At 41.2% G+C, this 17,928-nt stretch overlaps 1 protein-coding gene across 2 annotated transcripts; it reads left to right on the top strand.

Moving 5' to 3' along the window:
• The first annotated feature begins 9,164 nt into the window (after positions 1-9,164).
• On the top strand, positions 9,165-17,163 carry LOC129177413 (protein shisa-like-2B). 2 transcript variants are annotated; one of them, XM_054768521.1, is made up of 3 exons: positions 9,165-9,478; positions 11,814-11,950; positions 13,097-17,163. In XM_054768521.1, the coding sequence occupies exons 1-3, from the start codon at positions 9,201-9,203 to the stop codon at positions 13,267-13,269; spliced, it is 588 nt and encodes a 195-aa protein (XP_054624496.1). In that variant the 5' UTR covers positions 9,165-9,200; the 3' UTR covers positions 13,270-17,163. The 2 variants fall into 2 exon arrangements, with proteins under 2 accessions (XP_054624496.1, XP_054624495.1); XM_054768520.1 differs by having other exon boundaries at positions 13,094-17,163.
• The last annotated feature ends 765 nt before the right edge of the window (positions 17,164-17,928 follow it).

Below are 17,928 nucleotides of genomic sequence, written 5' to 3'. Positions count from 1 at the left end.
CGTGCTCGTTCGACTGCATTTGTCATGGGCACCGCTGATGACTACAAAAAGGCCAGATATGACCTGAGGAGGTCCATACGAGAGGCCAAAAGACAGTACAGACAGAAGCTGGAGGGCTACTATTCCACCTCAGACCCTCGGCGCATGTGGGCGGGGCTCCAGCACATCACAGACTATCGACAGCAGAGTAGCGTAGCCACGTCCAGCCAAACCACACTTCCTGATGAGTTGAATGAGTTCTATGCCCGCTTTGACACCCAAACTCCTGATGAGCAGAGAGGGTGGCTGAACCTGGGGAGCACACAGGACTCACCTCTCATGGTGACATCAGCTGATGTGCGCAGGGTTCTAAACAAAACAAACCCACGAAAAGCAGCAGGGCCAGACAACATCTCAGGACGTGCACTTCGGGTTTGCTCATCAGAGCTAGCTGATGTGCTTGCTGACATATTTAACCTGTCGCTTGCACAAGCTTCTGTACCGACCTGCTTTAAGTCCACCACCATAGTGCCCGTACCCAAGAAGAGCAACGTGACCTGCTTGAATGACTATCGCCCTATAGCACTCACTCCTATTGTTATGAAGTGCTTTGAAAGATTAGTCATGACCCACATCAAAAAGAGCATCCCGGCGGCAACCGTGGACCCTCTACAGTTTGCATATCGCCAGAACCGGTCCACGGATGATGCAGTCAACACTGCCATCCACACAGCCCTTTCTCACCTACAGGGCCAGGACACATACGTCAGAATGCTATTTATAGACTATAGCTCTGCTTTTAATACAGTCTGCCCCCACAAACTCACAAATAAGCTCCTCACACTTGGCCTGTCTCCCTCCCTCTGTAACTGGGTGTTTAACTTTCTCACAGGCAGGCCCCAGTCAGTCAGAGTCCACAACCGCACATCCAGCTCAAGAATTGTGAGCACTGGGACCCCACAGGGGTGTGTGCTGAGTCCACTCCTCTACACGCTCTTCACCTACGATTGCGTGGCCTCCCAGAACAACACCAGCATCATTAAATTTGCAGATGACACTACAGTCATCGGACTGATCACTGGTGGTGTTGAAACGTCATACAGAAGAGAGGTGGCGGACCTCATAGCTTGGTGTCGTGATAACAATCTCCTTCTCAATACAGATAAGACTAAAGAGATGATCATCGACCCAAGAACAAGGGAAAAGGAGCCGCATAGACCCCTGTTTATTGATGAGACTGAGGTGGAGAGGGTGAAAACCTTCAAGTTCCTTGGCACACACATCAGCGAGGACCTCACCTGGTCTCACAACACCCAACAAATTCTGAAGAAGTCCCAAAGGAGACTGTACTTCCTGAGAAGACTGAGGAAATTTGGCATGTCCACCACAATCCTGAGTTGCTTCTACAGATGCACTATCGAAAGTGTCCTTACCGCCTCCATCACTGTTTGGTACGGTAACTGTACAACACGTGATAGGAAGGCACTCCAGCGGGTGATCAAGACCTCACAGAACATTGTTGGGGCAGCCCTCCCCTCACTGCAAGACATTTATAAAACTAGAGTCCTACGCAGAACACACAACCTCATCAAGGACAGCACACATCCACAACACTCATTATTCACACTCCTACCGTCAGGCAGACGCTACAGGAGTTTGAAGTCCAGGACCACAAGGCTGGCAAACACCTTTTACCCACAGGCCATCAGGCTCCTCAACGAAGCACTCGCACACGCCGCACGCAACACACGCACACACTCATAGCACTTTATTTATTTATTTATTTGTATTATTTACTTGTATTAATGTCTCTTCTGTTGTTGTTGCTTAATTTATTGGTATATATGTTTATGTGTTTATGTTTCTTATGTTCTTATTCTTTCATTTGTTTTCTTTCTTTTCTTGGGAGAATGAACAGAATAAGATTTTCATTGCATGGTATAACTGCTGTTGTACTATGCACATGACAATAAAACTCTCTTGAATCTCTTGAATCTTGATAGAATAGATAATTAAAATAGGAGAAAAAGCAAGAGAATACACAGCTGCTTGAAAGGCAGCCACTCACTGCGATGCCAGTATACTTTCATTCTGGTCTTTTCATCCATCTTCCTTGTCCATGATCAAATATATTATTCTCATTTTTTTAAATCCAATTTGAAAACCTTTTAAATTGTGCGATCATTGACCACATTTCCGATAGTTGTCCATTATTTTAACATTCTTTCTTTCACATTCATCCCTGTCAATCCAGTGTGTTGTCTTAGAGGATGTTTTGTTCATGCTCGACTAGGTGGATGATTCATCCCAACCTACAAGATTCAATCCTTTAGACTCCCAACAAATAAACAAGACACATGGACCCATGGGGGGGGGGATTCCAACATTATATATTATTTAATGTGTTTCTTTTGTTATGTATTGTGTTAAACTAAGACAGTAACATCAAATTAAAAGGACAAAATGAATACAGACCCACCATCCACCAGTACTAGCCTGGAGTTCACTTTTCAGAGAGAACTACGTCGCTGTTTGATGTGTGTGGTAAAAGGCAGTGTGCTAGCATGAATTAACTTGAGGTTGTGCACCAACAAATATGCACATTAGCACTCAATAACGTCATCAAAACGTGCTGTACCTTTATGCATTCCCAAACAGTACCAGCAAATGAGTCCAAATATGAGGAGAAAGAAAAACGGTAAAAATACAGTATAGTAGTCTATCTGTGCAGCGTGGGAGAAAGTTAGCATACGCACAATGGTGCGTTCAAGGACCGTCGAACAAAGTGGGAGGGGTCACCGCTCGCAACAAACAACATATACATGCAAAATTTGTAAATGTATATGATTTTTAAAATCAAATAATGGCCCACATTTCCACAATTGATATGCATTTGCATAAAAATCGATGTAGTTCTTTACAAATGTATTTTTCTTCAGTGTAGTTTTAATTTTTTTTTATCATTGCACCTGAAAGCTTCCCGCTGCCCAGTCCTTTACTTTGGATCCTGCACTAACTCCTCAGACTAGGGCTGTCCTACCAAGTCATTGACCATGAACTGATGAAGCCTGCTTGGATGAGAGGCGAAATGTCTTCCCTGACAACCTGAACAGTCCATTTTCATTCGTCGATTCACTGTCCTGAGAATTTCTTCAAGTGGGGGTTATTTTCCCCAACAGGGTCAGTTTCAGCAGCATCAGTTCATTCATTAAATGTTCTTCTCTGCTGTGCTGTATGCATACATACAACTGTTTGACATAATGCCATACAGACATAATGATTGTCTGTAGCGCATGCCTATGATGCTGATCGTGACATTCAAGCCGAGCTCTCGTTAACTAGAATTCAATCACATACAGCACCTCAGAGGACAGATGCTATCCACAAAGACCCAATTAACCATTAACCGTGGCCTTTTACACTTAGTGGCTTTACTCGGGAAAGGAAAATAGAAGAAAATGGGGGCGGCATGGCTCAGGTCGTAGAGTGGTCATCTCCCAACCTCCCAACTTGATCCTCCGTCCTGCCGTGATCATGTCGAAGGTGGAAAAGCGCTATACAAGTGAAAGACCATTTACCAAAAAAAAATGTCTATCTAACGTAGATAGAATGATGATTTTCTTTAGTCTGTCGCTGTCCTAGGATAGGTATTTCTATCAAAGTATTTAGTATACATATTTATTAACATGTTAGGATATTCTGCAGTCTCTCCCTCTATACTGCAGCCAAGCTCATACCGTATACCACTTTTCCATGAGAACTGCCCTAATTTCTCGCTTATATACCCGTATATAAGACACACCGGTGTTTAAGCTGCACCCACTAAATTTTGGGAGAAAACCAGATTTGTAGATACATAACCGCACCGGACTATGAGCCGCACATGTCCACGTCATAAAAAGACATATGGTGGTGTGCACAAGTCCATGAGGACCAGGCAGCTCTTTATTTGACAAGAGCCGATCATGACAACCCATCGGAAATCGCAGGAGGTCATTACTCAGTATAACAGCCTGGCTCACGTGTCATCTTACAAAGACTGTTAAAGTCATCACACAGCAACTTACAGTAGCACACAGAAGGTATACCTAATGAATATACAAGACGAGTACCAATTGGAGTTACAATTTTTAAAAAAACAAAGTTTAATTAAGAAAAAAGTAGCGGCTTATACACCAGAAATTACGGTAATTGACTTCACTTGTGGCCAAAGCCAGTTCAGTTTTAGTTCAATTCAAATTCTTCAGTGAACCATTGTGGCTTTCCGTGGGCTGTAATGTGTGGGTTGTAATGTGATGTTTATTTCTGTGTTGTGCATAAAACACAGTATACAGTAGACGCCCCTCCAACGAAAATAATCCATTCCCAGAACGTTTACGTTATAGGGTTTTTACGTTATACGAAGCGTAAAATACATGTAAATAGCCTAATCCGTTCCAAGATCTTCCCAAACTCACCCCTTTGGCCACGATGAGGAAGGGGGGTTGAAGGGAGAAGCCTGTCTCTCACACAAACTCACGTACGCGCTGTATAAGTCTGCCAATGAGATGAGAGCGTAGGCGGCGCCCAGATAATCAGCCAATGAGAGCGTGAAGCGTCAGAAGGCGTCACCATTTACGTTATATGGAATTTCTTACGTAATACGATGCAAAAACTTTACATAAATTCTTTATGTTCAGTGGAATGTACGTAGAAGGAGGTTTACGTTATGCGAGGTACGACTGTATAGCACAATATATCTTGTCAAGATGACCACTGACCCTGTGAAAGCTTAACATGAAGGAAGAACGACTACCAGCAACACGCTTCCGGCCTTCACATTAAAAGCGCGGCATGTTACATCTTGTCTGATTGCATTGAAGAAAAGTCTCAAAGACGTTGCTTCCAACAACACCAAATTAAACACACAAAATGAATACAGACTCACAATGAGGTGAAAGAAGAAAAATATAGGTCAATTTGTGGCAGCATCAGTGACACTTGCACTTTGTCTCAGCGCACAAAGCTATGGTGTATTCAAGGACCGCTGGGAATCAATGGGGCTGTTGATGTTAGGACTTGAAAGGTGTAGCTGCAACAAGGACAAATGAGACTGTGAGTCGCACTGAAGGCTTGAAAAGCAGAAAAGTGAAACCATTCCTTTTGTAGGTGTTCAATGCCACGGGGTACGTGGCGAAACGTACAATCCAATTGATGCTGTGTGAAGTGTCGCCTTATTAAATGTTCGTGAAATCTAATGAAACAAAAAGACATAAACATACAAAAACAATGGGCTTACTAACAGTATTTTATAAAATAATAAAATCAGAACTTTTATTTCCAATGTACTTACATAAAATTCATTGTAGTTATTTACAAAACTATGTTTTTGTGTCTTTTTTAAAATCATTCCTCCTGAAACTTTTCCACAGACCTTTTCCATGGACCGGGGGTCGGGGACGCCTGCTATATAAGACAGGAACGCTGCTGTTTTTAAGGAATCTACTGCAAAATCGCTAGTTTGATCTGCAATACAACAGGAGTGCTTTGTTGTTTTTGAAATCTACTGCAAAAGTGCAAATCAAAGCTCTGCTTTGCTGTTTTGCAGAATCTCCTGAAAAAGTGAAAGCCGAAGATTTGCTATATCACAGGAGTACTTTGCTGTTTTTAGGAATCTACTGCTAGTCAAAGATCCTTTATAAGACAGGAGCACTGCTGTTTTTAAAGAATCTGCTGCAAAAACACTAAGACATCAAAGATCACATGCAGTGTATGTGTAGCGACAGTCACGTCTCGTTGTAGTCGCTTCTGGGTGCGGGGGAATCCAGGTAATAACGCGCTCCAATCATGCAATGTCCAGGCAGATGATCACGTTGGAGTTAATACTGGATGGAGGGTGTGAAAGTGGCGCAATGGCGCCTGTTGACCACCAATTATAGCACTCCACAATTACCCCAAAACAAACCAGGTGAACTAAACCCAAACGCAGCATAAACGGCTCCTACACTATGTACAACATATAAGTGAATAACAGGAGCGCACTGCTGTTTTTAAGAATCTACTGCAAAAGTGCTCGTCAAAGATCTGCTATATAACATAGAGCAGGGGGGGTCACACTTTTTTAGCCTGTGAGCTACTTTTAAAATGACCAAGTCCCAAAGATCTACCTACTACTGTACTATAAATATAGAAAGTATGTATGTTTACTATATTTATTTAACAAAAAATATGACTAGGTATTTATGTACGTTATACATGTATATCTGGAGTACACGCACTTTCTCAGCATGCAAGTACAAGTCCAAATAAAACATATAAAAGTCTATAAAACATATAACAGATACAAAATGTAACCAGTAAACTCTGAAATTCTATTGTAAATATGAATAATTAGTACTTCACGTTCACATTTTCAAAGTTTACAGGTAATCAAAGTAGTTGCTATCATAATTCACTTCAATATGGAAGTAAAGATAATTCCACATAACTCCTAAATAGTTGTGTACATAACCTGAGTACTGCTAATATGTCAGTCAAACTAGCTACGTAACGTTCATTAGGGCACACAGTTCATGTATTACATCCAGTTAGCATTCGCTATCAAACATTAGCCATATACAAGAATTTAAAATGATGATGCAAAAGACAATGCAGCCGAAGTCAAGGCAACATATTGAAAAGGTTTCCCCAATGGGCACATTTTTTATTTCATCATGAAATAATAGTTTAGGAAGCGAATGTGTAGAAAACACTGATTTCTGTAGTGGAGTTCATGACGCCAAGCAAAGCCAGTAAACAATACACTTTTTTTCTTTTTTCTTTAACTAGCCGCTACAAGTGAACAGATAACTTTAGTTATAGATATAAGCACCTTACAGCTGAGTTCGTTTATCTGGAATCAGAATAATAAAGATGAAAGTTGCATCTTCGTGTGTAGCTTGAAACGCTGCGGGGGAGCAAGCGCGAATCAGGAGGGGAGCTTAATGTCAGCTGACTGATGTCATACGACAACTACAAAGTGACGTTTACGCGATCGACCCAAACTACCTTGGCGACGTAATGGCCGCCCCTGACATAGAGTCATGGAAAAAAATGATTAGACCACCCTTGCTTCTTCAGTCTCTTGTTTATTTGAATGCCTGATACAACTAAAGGTATCTCTGCTTGGACAAATATAACAATGATAACAAAAATAGCTCATAAGAGTTACATTTTTTGGCAATACAATGCTGTAGCTATTCATGGAAGAACTCAAGAGATTTTGGTTATTATCAAAAAAACTATGTAAGTTGCCAGATATCAGCTCTTAAATGAAACCCTTATGAGCCGATTTGTTATCATCGTTATATTTGTCCAAACAAATGTACCTTTAGTTGTACCAGGCATGAAAATGGATCAATAAACTGAAGAAACAAGGGTGGTCTAATCACGTTTTCCATGACTGTATACTGTACAACAGTGCTTTGCGGTTTTTAGGACTCTATTGCAAAAACGGTAGTCAAAGATCTGCTATATCACAGGAGCGCTTTGCCGTTTTTCGGAAGCTATTGCACAAAAGCTAGTCAAAGATCCTCTATAAGACAGGAACACTGCCGTTTTTAAGGAGTCTGCCGCAAAAACACTCGCCAAAGATCGTATATACTGTGTATATAGTCTGTGAGAGTAGTGCTCAGCTGTTTATACGGATCTACTGCAACTGATGCTTACAGTGTACCTTTTGATGTTAGGAGTTGAAAAGGGTCCATGGAACAAGGAAAAATGAGACTGTCAGCTGTACTGAAGGCTTTCAGAAGAGTGAAACCATTCCTTTTGCAGGCGCTCAATGCCAAGGGTTACGTGGAGAAACGTAGAATCCAATTGATGTTGTGTTGATGCTTTCTCTGCAGCAGAGCAGCCCCCATGCCACACTGTGATGCAGGAGCAGAGAACACTCTCCACTGCACATCTGTAGAAGGAGGTCAGGACTGAGCTCCCAAGTCCGGCACGCCCCTGTTCTCAACCCACAGCTTTTACAAAAGCAATATATTAAGTAGATTTATTTTTGCTAACGTAATAGCAATACAGTGTTCCCTCGTTTATCGCGGGGGATAGGTTCCCAAAACAGCCCGCAATAAGTGAAATCCGCGAAGTCGCCAACTTTATTTATTTTCTTACAATGATTAGATACACTGCTCAGAAAAATAAAGGGAACACTCAATTCACACTCAGTCAAAACTGCTGCGCTGTTATTCAAACTATCCACTTTGGAAGCAACGCAGATTGACAACCAATTTCACATGCTGTTGCGCAAATGGAATAGACAACAGGTGGTGTCTTTTTCCACTTGAATTTTGAGTGTGACTCCAAATCCAGACCTGCATGGGTTAATAAATTTGATTTCAGTTGATCATTTTTGTGTGAATTTGTTGTCAGCACATTAAACTATGTAAAGACCAAAATATTTAATATGAATATTTCATTAATTTAGATCTAGGATGTGATATTTTGGTGTTCCCTTTATTTTTTTGAGCAGTATATGTGTTAAGGCTGTTATGTGTTAACCCCTCACCATGCACTTTATACATTTTCTAACATTTCTCTGTTGTTCAAACACTCCCAAAAAGTCCGAACCTTCATTTGCATTTTAATGATCAACACAAGAAATGATTAAGTCACTCACACATACTTCACTACTGTGACCCTGCCTTTTAGTCCTGGCGCCGTTCCGCGGTAGTGTTGCGTTTTTGTATCCTTGTTAAAACATCCTGCTACAGACAAACCCAAGATTAATTTACAAGCTAGCAAGCAAGCTAGCAATGACACAGGAGACATGGCAGGACAGAAGAAGGAGATTGATTGACAATGGTCTACAGCCAATCAGGACGCAGAAAACTATGGGCGGTGCAAGGGAAGAGATAGACACTCAACTTACCACAATGCAATTCTTCTTAAAGTGCCAGGCTGACTGTAACAGCGTTCACACTGTAATAAAAAGAAGCACTAAAAAAACCCTGCTAAACAGCAAACTCTGTAATGAGATAATTAATAATAATTAGGAAATCAACTAAACTTAAAGGTGCTGCCTTTAAAAGTTTAATCAAATCCAGTTTTGGCTGAAACTGTCAGAAATGTATCAACCTGAGTGCATTGCCATGAGATGGGCGAAACATTCGAAACGTGACATCAGTGAGCCACGTGACCAAGTGAGACAGCGCGATCGAGAGGAGAGGGAGGGAGGCTCTCCCATTGCTCCATCATCCATCATGACCACACACGCACACCATCTAGCGCTGAGAGGGGAGCCAGCCGGCAACGCGTCTTCTTTTTCTTGGCGTCTTTTTGCCTTGTCCCGCAGCAGCATGAGTGCTGAATGCAGCGGCTACCTCAACACTGACGGCGTGTTCGTGGACACTTTCTTCTGCCCCAAAGCCGGAAATGACGCTGCTGCCAGTTTCTGTTGTGGATTTAATGACGTGAAGTACTGCTGCGATGACCCCAACAGCTTCTATCCAGATGACTATACGTACATGTGGTGGCTGAGGTAATTCGTTTTTTTACTTAGAAATCTTTTCCTAAACATCTCATGAGTTAAATTCTTTTAACTGCCATATACAGTATAAGGATTTATATGACATTTAATGTATTCTATTAGGATTTACCTCATTTGGTAATGCAACACAATGAAATAAGTAATTGAATAAGACACTTTTTTTCTGCTCCTGGAAGTTTTTCAACGAGTGTGCAATTTGAAACATATTTTACCATAGATTTTCCGGATTATTTATTTCATTACTGTTTTAAAATGATTCAACATGTAATAGAGATGCACGATATCCTTTTATCTTTAGCTTCCTGCATCTCTAGACCGATACACCGATAACCTTTTTTAGAGCAACTTTTTCAGTTAGATTTAACTTTGTGCACACCGGGAGGTAGGAAAGACTCGAGGAAATTTGGATTTGACCAACTGTACCTGTTGATCCTAATGAAATATCATGACATTGCTGCTACATTGCTGGTGTTTGCTAAATACAAGGCAGAAGAGTCTTGATTATCACAATGATGTTCTGTCAGGTTTGTTATTTTTTTTGTTTTGTTTAAAAAAAAAAGTTTTGTTCTTTATTCATATTTATTTTAAATATTTATTATTATTATTATTATTATTATTATTATTATTATTATTGAACAACAGGTACTGTACTAGATGCAGAATAGATGGGGGGTAGGATTAAATAAGCTTTGCTTCTTCCTACTCCTTTTGGACATGTGGAACTGTGAAAAAATGATTCATGAGATGTATTCCATTGTAATGTATTCCATTGTAACTAAACCAAACCAAACCAAACCAAACCACATCAGTAGTATCAGGAGAACCAGAGTACAGAGCAGAGGGAGCCACCTTCTGTGGCCCAGCAAAGTGTACTCTGTTCAGACACATGCTCCGATGCAGCCTGTATGCCGTATCGGAGGTCAGGAGAACCAGAGTATAGAGCGGGAGGAGCCACCTGGCGTGGCCTAGCAAGGTGCACTGTATTCGGGCACACACTCCGAGCATCCCCAGAGGTCTCTGGAAAACTTATTTCACTTTTCAAACGCCGCGGCACAACACGCCCCAGGCGTGGTAGCGATTTGGTGTTTCAGGCGGCTGATAAGGTTTTATTTGTGTGCTCGATGGGGTTATTTTTCACCTCATCGCAGACCATTTGGTAGAGCTAGCACGTGAAATGTCTCAGTGAACGTTTGTTTACAAGTGAGCTCAGGGTGAAGTTATGACAGGCTGTTAACATCACAGGCAGGAGAAAAAAGGAGCACTTGATTTGCTCACCCCCGCACAATACGTGTAATCTTGCCTTATTGGAGATTTTTTTTTAAATTATTGGTTATCAGAGCGATTTCTAATGTTATTGGATTTAGTGGTATGATGTCATAATTCCCTCATATTGGCCCGATAATGATCGTGCACACCTCATATGTAATATGCGATTATAATCACAGTGCCTTAAGGCAGGGGTGTCCAGTGGTTTGGACTGCAGCTCATTTTGCATTGGATCCCCGCACATGCGGGATTCAGTACTGCCCTGCAAATGTGCAGATTTTTGGTCCAGAAATGAATTTATGAATTTCTAAGTCGTTAAAATGAATCATTTCTATATACGTGACAATACAGGTAAAATGTACAGCGTACATGCACCATTGGCCACATTATTTCCACATGTTTATGTCTTTATGTTTCACTGATAACTGGAGTGTTGACATTTCTCACTTTGCTCGGCGGTCCTTGAACGCACCATCGTTGTGTAAGGAGCTACACCGTGACTCCAGTTTTGTCTGTTCACTGATCATCTTATATTATCATTCATTACTGGTGAGTACATATACATTTAACACTTTTAAATGTGTTTAATAAGTGTGTGAGGCGCATTTACGCCTTAAACCTGGATTTTTTTCAAGCTTGACACTTTTATCACAATAGTCGATCCAAAATCGGAGGAGAATGTCAACGTCAAGCTATATATATATAAACTCTTCCCTCACCCACCCCCCCATCTCCCCTGGTAGGGTGGGTGGCTGTTCATCTCAAGCTCGGGTCCTCTACCAGAGGCCTGGGAGCTTGAGGGTCCTGCGCAGTATCTCAGCTGTTCTTAGGACTGCACTCTTCTGGACGGAGATGTCTGATGTTTCTCCAGGTATCTGTAGGAGTCACTTCTCCAGTGTGGGGGACACGGCCCCCAGTGCTTCTATGACCACAGGCACCACTGTTGTGTTCACCTTCCAGGCTCTCTCCAATAATAAAATAATAATAAAATAATAATAATAATAAAAGTATTTATTATTCTTATGATTTCTCCATCACACGTCTTCTCTTCTTCTTTTAGTATTTGGGCTCTTGTTGGCCTGTCTTTTGCGGCGGTGGTCCTTCTTGCCTTCCTCATCACAGTATGTGTTCTTTGCTACCTCTTCATTGTTACGAAACCAAGTCGCCTTGACAACAACATACCGTTGCGACCGCCAGGTGAGTTTGCGTAAGATGACTCATATGTATGTACAGTGGTGTGAAAAAGTGTTTACCCCCTTCCTGATCAACAAATGACAACACATAATTGAACAAATGGAAATATTAGTCAATGACAACACAACTGAAAACAAAATGCAGTTTTTAAATGAAAATTTGTATTATTTGGGGAGAGAACCCCCCCCTCAGGTCAGCATTAAAAAAGACACTGGGTAAAAATGGCCTGCAAGGCAGAGTTCCAAGACGAAAACCACTGCTGAACAAATAGAATATTAAGGCTTGTCTCAATTTTGCCAGAAAACATCTTGCCATTACATTTGGCGTAAAAGTAACGGCGTGTCATACCAACAGTAAAATATGGTGGTGGTAGTGTGATGGTCTGGGGCTGTTTTGCTGCTTCAGGACCTGGAAGACTTGCTGTGATAAATGGAACCATGAATTCTGCCATCTACCAAAAAACCCTGAAGGAGAATGTCCGGCCATCTGTTGGTGACCTCAAGCTGAAACCAACTTGGGTTCTGCAGCAGGACAATGATCCAAAACACACCAGCAAGTCCACCTCTGAATGGCTGAAGAAAAACAAAATGAAGACTTTGGAGTGGTCTAGTTAAAGTCCTGACCTGAATCCTATTGATATGCTGTGGCATGACCTTAAAAAGGCACTTCATGCTGGAAAACCCTCCAGTGTGGCTGAATGACAACAATTTTGCAAAGATGAGTGGGCCAAAATTCCTCCCCAGCGCTGTAAGAGACTCATTGCAAGTTATCACAAACGCTTGATTGCAGTTGTTGCTGCTAAGGGTGGCCCAACCAGTTATTAGGTTCAGGGGACAATAACATTTTCACACAGGGCCACGTATTTTGGATTGTTTTTCTCCCTTCATAATAAAAAGTTTCATTTCAAAAATGCGTACTGTGTTCAGTTGTGTTGTCATTGACTAATATTTAAATTTGTTTGATGTTCTGAATCATTTCAGTGTGACAAACATGCAAAAGATAAGAAAGCAGGAAGGGGCAAACACTTTTTCACACCACTGTATGTGTATGTGTGTAGTCCAAGTACTTCCAGTACATGAAGACTTTTGCAACTGCAACAAAAAAAAACATGATCATGTCTGATTGCTTCTTTTGTGGACTTCACAGCAGGTGAGGGATCCAGTGTGTCAAGAGCAACATGTGTTTCTGGTCCGCAGGGAGTCAGACAGCACTTCATGAGCAGAAAGCTGCATTCTGACAACCAGCCTCCAGACCCAGAGCGCCTGTTCCAGAGGTGCTTCACAGCGACTGTTACTGGTGTAAAAGTGGAGAGCCCCTCATAAACACAAGAATGCCTCCAAGTTAGAAAAAAACAACAGACTGCTTGGTTGAGGAGACAACATCCTGATGTGGACGAGCACAGAAGAACGTTTTTGAATGATAAATATTGTATATTAGGTACACACACCAACCACATGATCCTATGGGATCCAATAGCTCTTTCAAAAGTGTTATGTTGGGGTGTTAATTTAGCAATGTCGTGCTTGTACTGGTAATACTTAGATGTAATACTTCGTAAACTCAGCAAAAGAGCCCCTCTAGCAGTGTTCATCACATGTAATTACTTACCAGGTAAAGCGTTACGTAAAAAAAAAAACCCTCTTCAAATATGCAAAATCATTTGGATTAACTCATTGACTTGCAATTCTTTACCAAAGCTGTAGGGGGCAGTGTTTTCCTGAGAGATAGCAACCACAACTCTTGCTGGCTAGCTATTTAGTTACCTGTGTAGTAGAAGTGAACAATGGTAGCTGAAGCAAGATCCAGATCGTTGATAAACATATCGTTGCATAATAACACACCACTGTCACTGTCAGTAACGGTGTTGTAACGTTTGAAATAGTAATTAATTAGATTACTGGAAAACACTTTTTAACGTTGTTACCCCCAACACTGAGTATTATTACCAGGGATGTCCGATAATATAGACACACCGATATCATCTGCCCAATATTGGCATAAAAATGTAATATATGTCAATATCGGTATTGTTTTTTTTCCCTGTGAAAGCCGATATAGCCATTTACGCGCCAAAGTGGCAAAAAAGTGGCATACTAAATAATAATAATACATAATAAGGTAATAAGTTCAGTCCTGTCCAGTACAGTCCTTCCACGACAGGAGATAGGTGATGTGACACATATCGGTATTGGTTGATATCGGAATCGGAAATTGAGAGTTGGACCATATTGGCATTTCGGTTAACGACAAAAAAGCCAATATTAAACATCCCTAATTATTACCTTTGTAAAGGCAGAATTGCTGATACAGCTTATGTATAGGATCATAGTGTATACATCAGGAGTGTCCAAAGTGCGGCCCGTGACTCATTTATTATTGGAAATAAAAGGAAACACAAATTGGGAAAAATAGAGCAAAAAGTAAGCAAAAGGTCACAATGTAAAGCAAAAAGCTTAACTATTGATTGACTAATCATGAATAGCTTTAAACATATGTACATTTTTTTAAAGCTTTTTCATGACATAAAAAATATTTATATAAATATCAAAGTGGTCCCCGCATCCTTTGATTTTTCTGTATGTGTTGGAAAAGGTTTGGACACCCCTGGTGTAGATGAAACTCATGCTGTGCACATCGCTTGCCTTGCTCTTGCACGCGCTCTTCATCTCGATACTGGCGCATTGCAGAGTCCCACCGGGTGACCGATTTTGCACATAATTCCTGAAATCCAAACACTCATTAACAGATATTCACTGATGAAAGGAATACAACAATTGAATCAGATTGCGTGTGGATGTGGAGGTGCAGAAGTACAGTATTTGGACAATGACATTTTGTAGGCTGTTTTGTGGTTGTATACGGTCTGTTATTAGTAAAAAAAAATGCATATTGAAGAAAATTTTACTTATTTTTTGTCTAAAATGAAGCATTTTCAAGCATAAAAATGGCTAAATGACTCACCCTAACAGATAGGGTGAGGAGCTCAGTCATCTGGGAGGGCGTCAGAGTAGAGCCGCTGCTCCTTCACATCGAGAGGAGCCAGTTGAGATGGCTCGGGCATTTACTCCGTATGCCTCCCGGACGCCTCCCTGGTGAGGTGTTCCAGGTATGCCCAGCTGGGAGAAGGCCCCCCGGGCAGACCTAGGACACGCTGGGGGGATTATGTCTCACAGCAGGCCTGGGAACACTGTGTGTCCTCCCGGTTGAACTGGTAGAGGTGGCCCCGCAACGGGGAAATTAAAATGATTCAGATCTGATGTAATTTAGTCCTCTGTTTTTTTCGGTTGTAATATAGCTTGGCTATGCAATGGAACCTCGGTTCGCGTTAACATGTTTTTCGGTTAATGTTGAAAATCTCCGCCACAAGTTTGCTTGGTTTGCGTGCATGCTCAGGTTAGCGTACAATGTGGCGCACGTCTTGTTGTGGTGTTAATACACTGCATGAGTCCAACTTTGTTCTTAATGTATTTGTTTTTTTAATCACAAAACCTCCTTCCTTGTTAGCATCCTATTAGCTAGCTAAACAAAATGGCAACCGGAAGTTAGCTACATTACGTCGCCCGTCTATGACATCATCAGTGGTAGACTCAAGAATGTTAACACAAAACACATCTTTCTAGTTTTGCATGCATAATATAATTCTAAATGCATATAAATGATGAATGAAAGGAGTAAATGAACATTTCATTTACTTTTACCTTCAGTGAAGACGTGGCTGTTGCCAAAGACGCAATGTGGCAGTGAGATCAACATTTTCGGCATTCTGGAACAGATTGGTGGGAAAATTTCATGTGGTTAATGTTCGTTTGGTTTCGGGTGGGACCTTTTGGAACAAAATACAGACGCTAACGAAAGTTCTGATGTATTTTAAATCATGCCACTACCTCAATATTCTTCAGAGTTTAAAATAAATAAATACATTGCTCTGATGTGTTGTATTTTTGTTACGTGAGCTAAGCTAGGATTTTGAATACACTACTTTGTCAAATTTACCGGACACATTAGGTGTATTTTCACGAAGATACCTTAAAATCCTTTCAGCGGATGTACTGCATAAAGCCAAAATCGTGTCCAAAAACCTCTGTAGGATAGCAGTAGTTTAAGGTGAGGGCATACCAGTCAAACATTTGACAGCGATTCCGTTTGGGTTACCTTCTGCTAGTGATGCTGCCTTTTTGTAGTCAACTATATGAACTTTTGCTCAGGGACTGAATATGATGTGCGGATTCTTCAAGGTTAAAAGAGCCATAACTGCCCTCCAGTGTGTTTACAATGTCCTGGCAAGGAAATGTTTTGTAATTATGCAGGGACTTATTGCGTCTTTCAGTCAGTGTTGTCTCAACTTCGACGGTAATGCTGCTTTGTCTTGGAAACGAATGCAGCAGGAAACCACAAGCTGTCACATTTAACATACGGTACAGTCCTTAAACTGTGTTCTACAAATAGGTCCGACTTTTGAACGTATGACAATACAAAATGTAGACTCACAAATCATCTTCGCTTCATCTTTGCAGTGCATCCATCTCGGGGAGGGTTTTAATTGTGGGGTTAATACCGTGCCTGATACAATGTACTGGATGCCCAATACATGGCAGTGTGGTTTATTTTAGCAAGATCCCGCCAAGATGACAGTATACACAACTGTAAATATGTATTGGAAATTAATTTTACGGCTTTTCCAAATGGTACTTGCATCACTCTTTAAAGATTTGTTGAAAAATGTTATTTTTAAGGGATTTTTCATGACAAAAAAGCTGAACCAGCCACTTCTTTTTTTGGTAATCATGTCTTACTGCAGGACTCACTCACAAGCCTTACTGTACGCAGAAACAAAAAAAAGCACATGTAAAAGTCACAGCCTGTGGACGTGTTTGATGATCAGTCTTTTCTCCAAACGTGCCATGCTTTTGTAACCCAAAACTGAAGTCGATGTTTTTGTTCATTTGTGTTAGGTGTTGTGTCCTTTGTCAAAAAAAATGGTTTGAAATTCTTGGATTGTACACGGATGTTCCATGAAAATGTAAAATGTCATTTGTCTGCAAGAAAACCTAAAATATGAAGTGTCTCAATTCCACAATAAAGACAGACGTGTTGATCACACGGTGGTCTATAGTTGTCAACCTCACAGGCAGATCGAGGGTTTGAATCTCCATTGCAGCATCTCTGAGTCCTCCCACATCCCCAAAACATGCATGTTTGGTTACATAAAGACTCTAAACCAGTGGTTCTCAAATGGCCTCAACTTGGGACACACGTTTTCAATAGGTCATAAAGTCGCAACCCACTTTTATTTACTGTCATTCTCTGTACTGTCGCCTGTCTGCCACTTTGGTGCACTGCACCCCTCGCTGCGGAGGCGGAGCCAGGAGTGCCACACCTGTTGCCAATTAGACCTTGGACTACTTATACTGCTGGCAAACCGTACCTCGTTGCCAGATTGTCTCCCTTACTCACCTGCTCACCGACCCCGGTCTAGTTTAGTTCCTTGTACCCTGCTTTCTGGTCTCACTGTGTAAGTACGCATTTCCCTGCTTGGCGTTCTCCAGCGGTGGACACCTTTTGTTGTTGGACTGTAGTTATCTTTGATTCCTGCCCGGTTCTCAGCAGCGCCTTTAGTTCTTAGTATTTTGTATTTTCCTGCTGTCTTTAGTTCGTTTTTCCTCCTGTGGAGTACATTTTTGTAATAAAGTTTTCGTTGTACTTTTTTTCTCATTTCTCTGCATCCTGGGGTCCTGACATTTACGTCATTTTTAATGTATTTTTTTTACACTTTTAAGTATTTTTTATATTTATTGTTATTATTCTATATCAGTCCAGGATGTACAGGGTGTACCCCGCCTGTCGGCCGAAGTCAGCTGGGATAGGCTCCAGCACGCCCCCGCGACCCTATGAGGAGAAGCGGTATAGAAAATGGATGGATGGACGTTATTATTCTTCCACTTTTATTAAAAGGAAATCTGCAAATTTCTTCTTGAATTTTG

This window comes from Dunckerocampus dactyliophorus, chromosome 2, assembly GCF_027744805.1.
Source record: "Dunckerocampus dactyliophorus isolate RoL2022-P2 chromosome 2, RoL_Ddac_1.1, whole genome shotgun sequence".
Taxonomy (NCBI): Eukaryota; Metazoa; Chordata; class Actinopteri; order Syngnathiformes; family Syngnathidae; genus Dunckerocampus; species Dunckerocampus dactyliophorus.
The sequence above is the reverse complement of the archived record's forward strand: the minus strand, read 5'-3'. Positions and strand labels throughout refer to the sequence as shown.

Coding starts and splice junctions, on each gene's coding strand:
- LOC129177413 (XM_054768520.1), top strand. CDS start 9,201: ATGACCACACACGCACACCATCTAGCGCTGAGAGGGGAGCCAGCCGGC. Junction 9,479..11,813: donor ACGTACATGTGGTGGCTGAG/GTAATTCGTTTT, acceptor TTCTTCTTTTAG/TATTTGGGCTCTTGTTGGCC. Junction 11,951..13,093: donor CATACCGTTGCGACCGCCAG/GTGAGTTTGCGT, acceptor TGGACTTCACAG/CAGGTGAGGGATCCAGTGTG.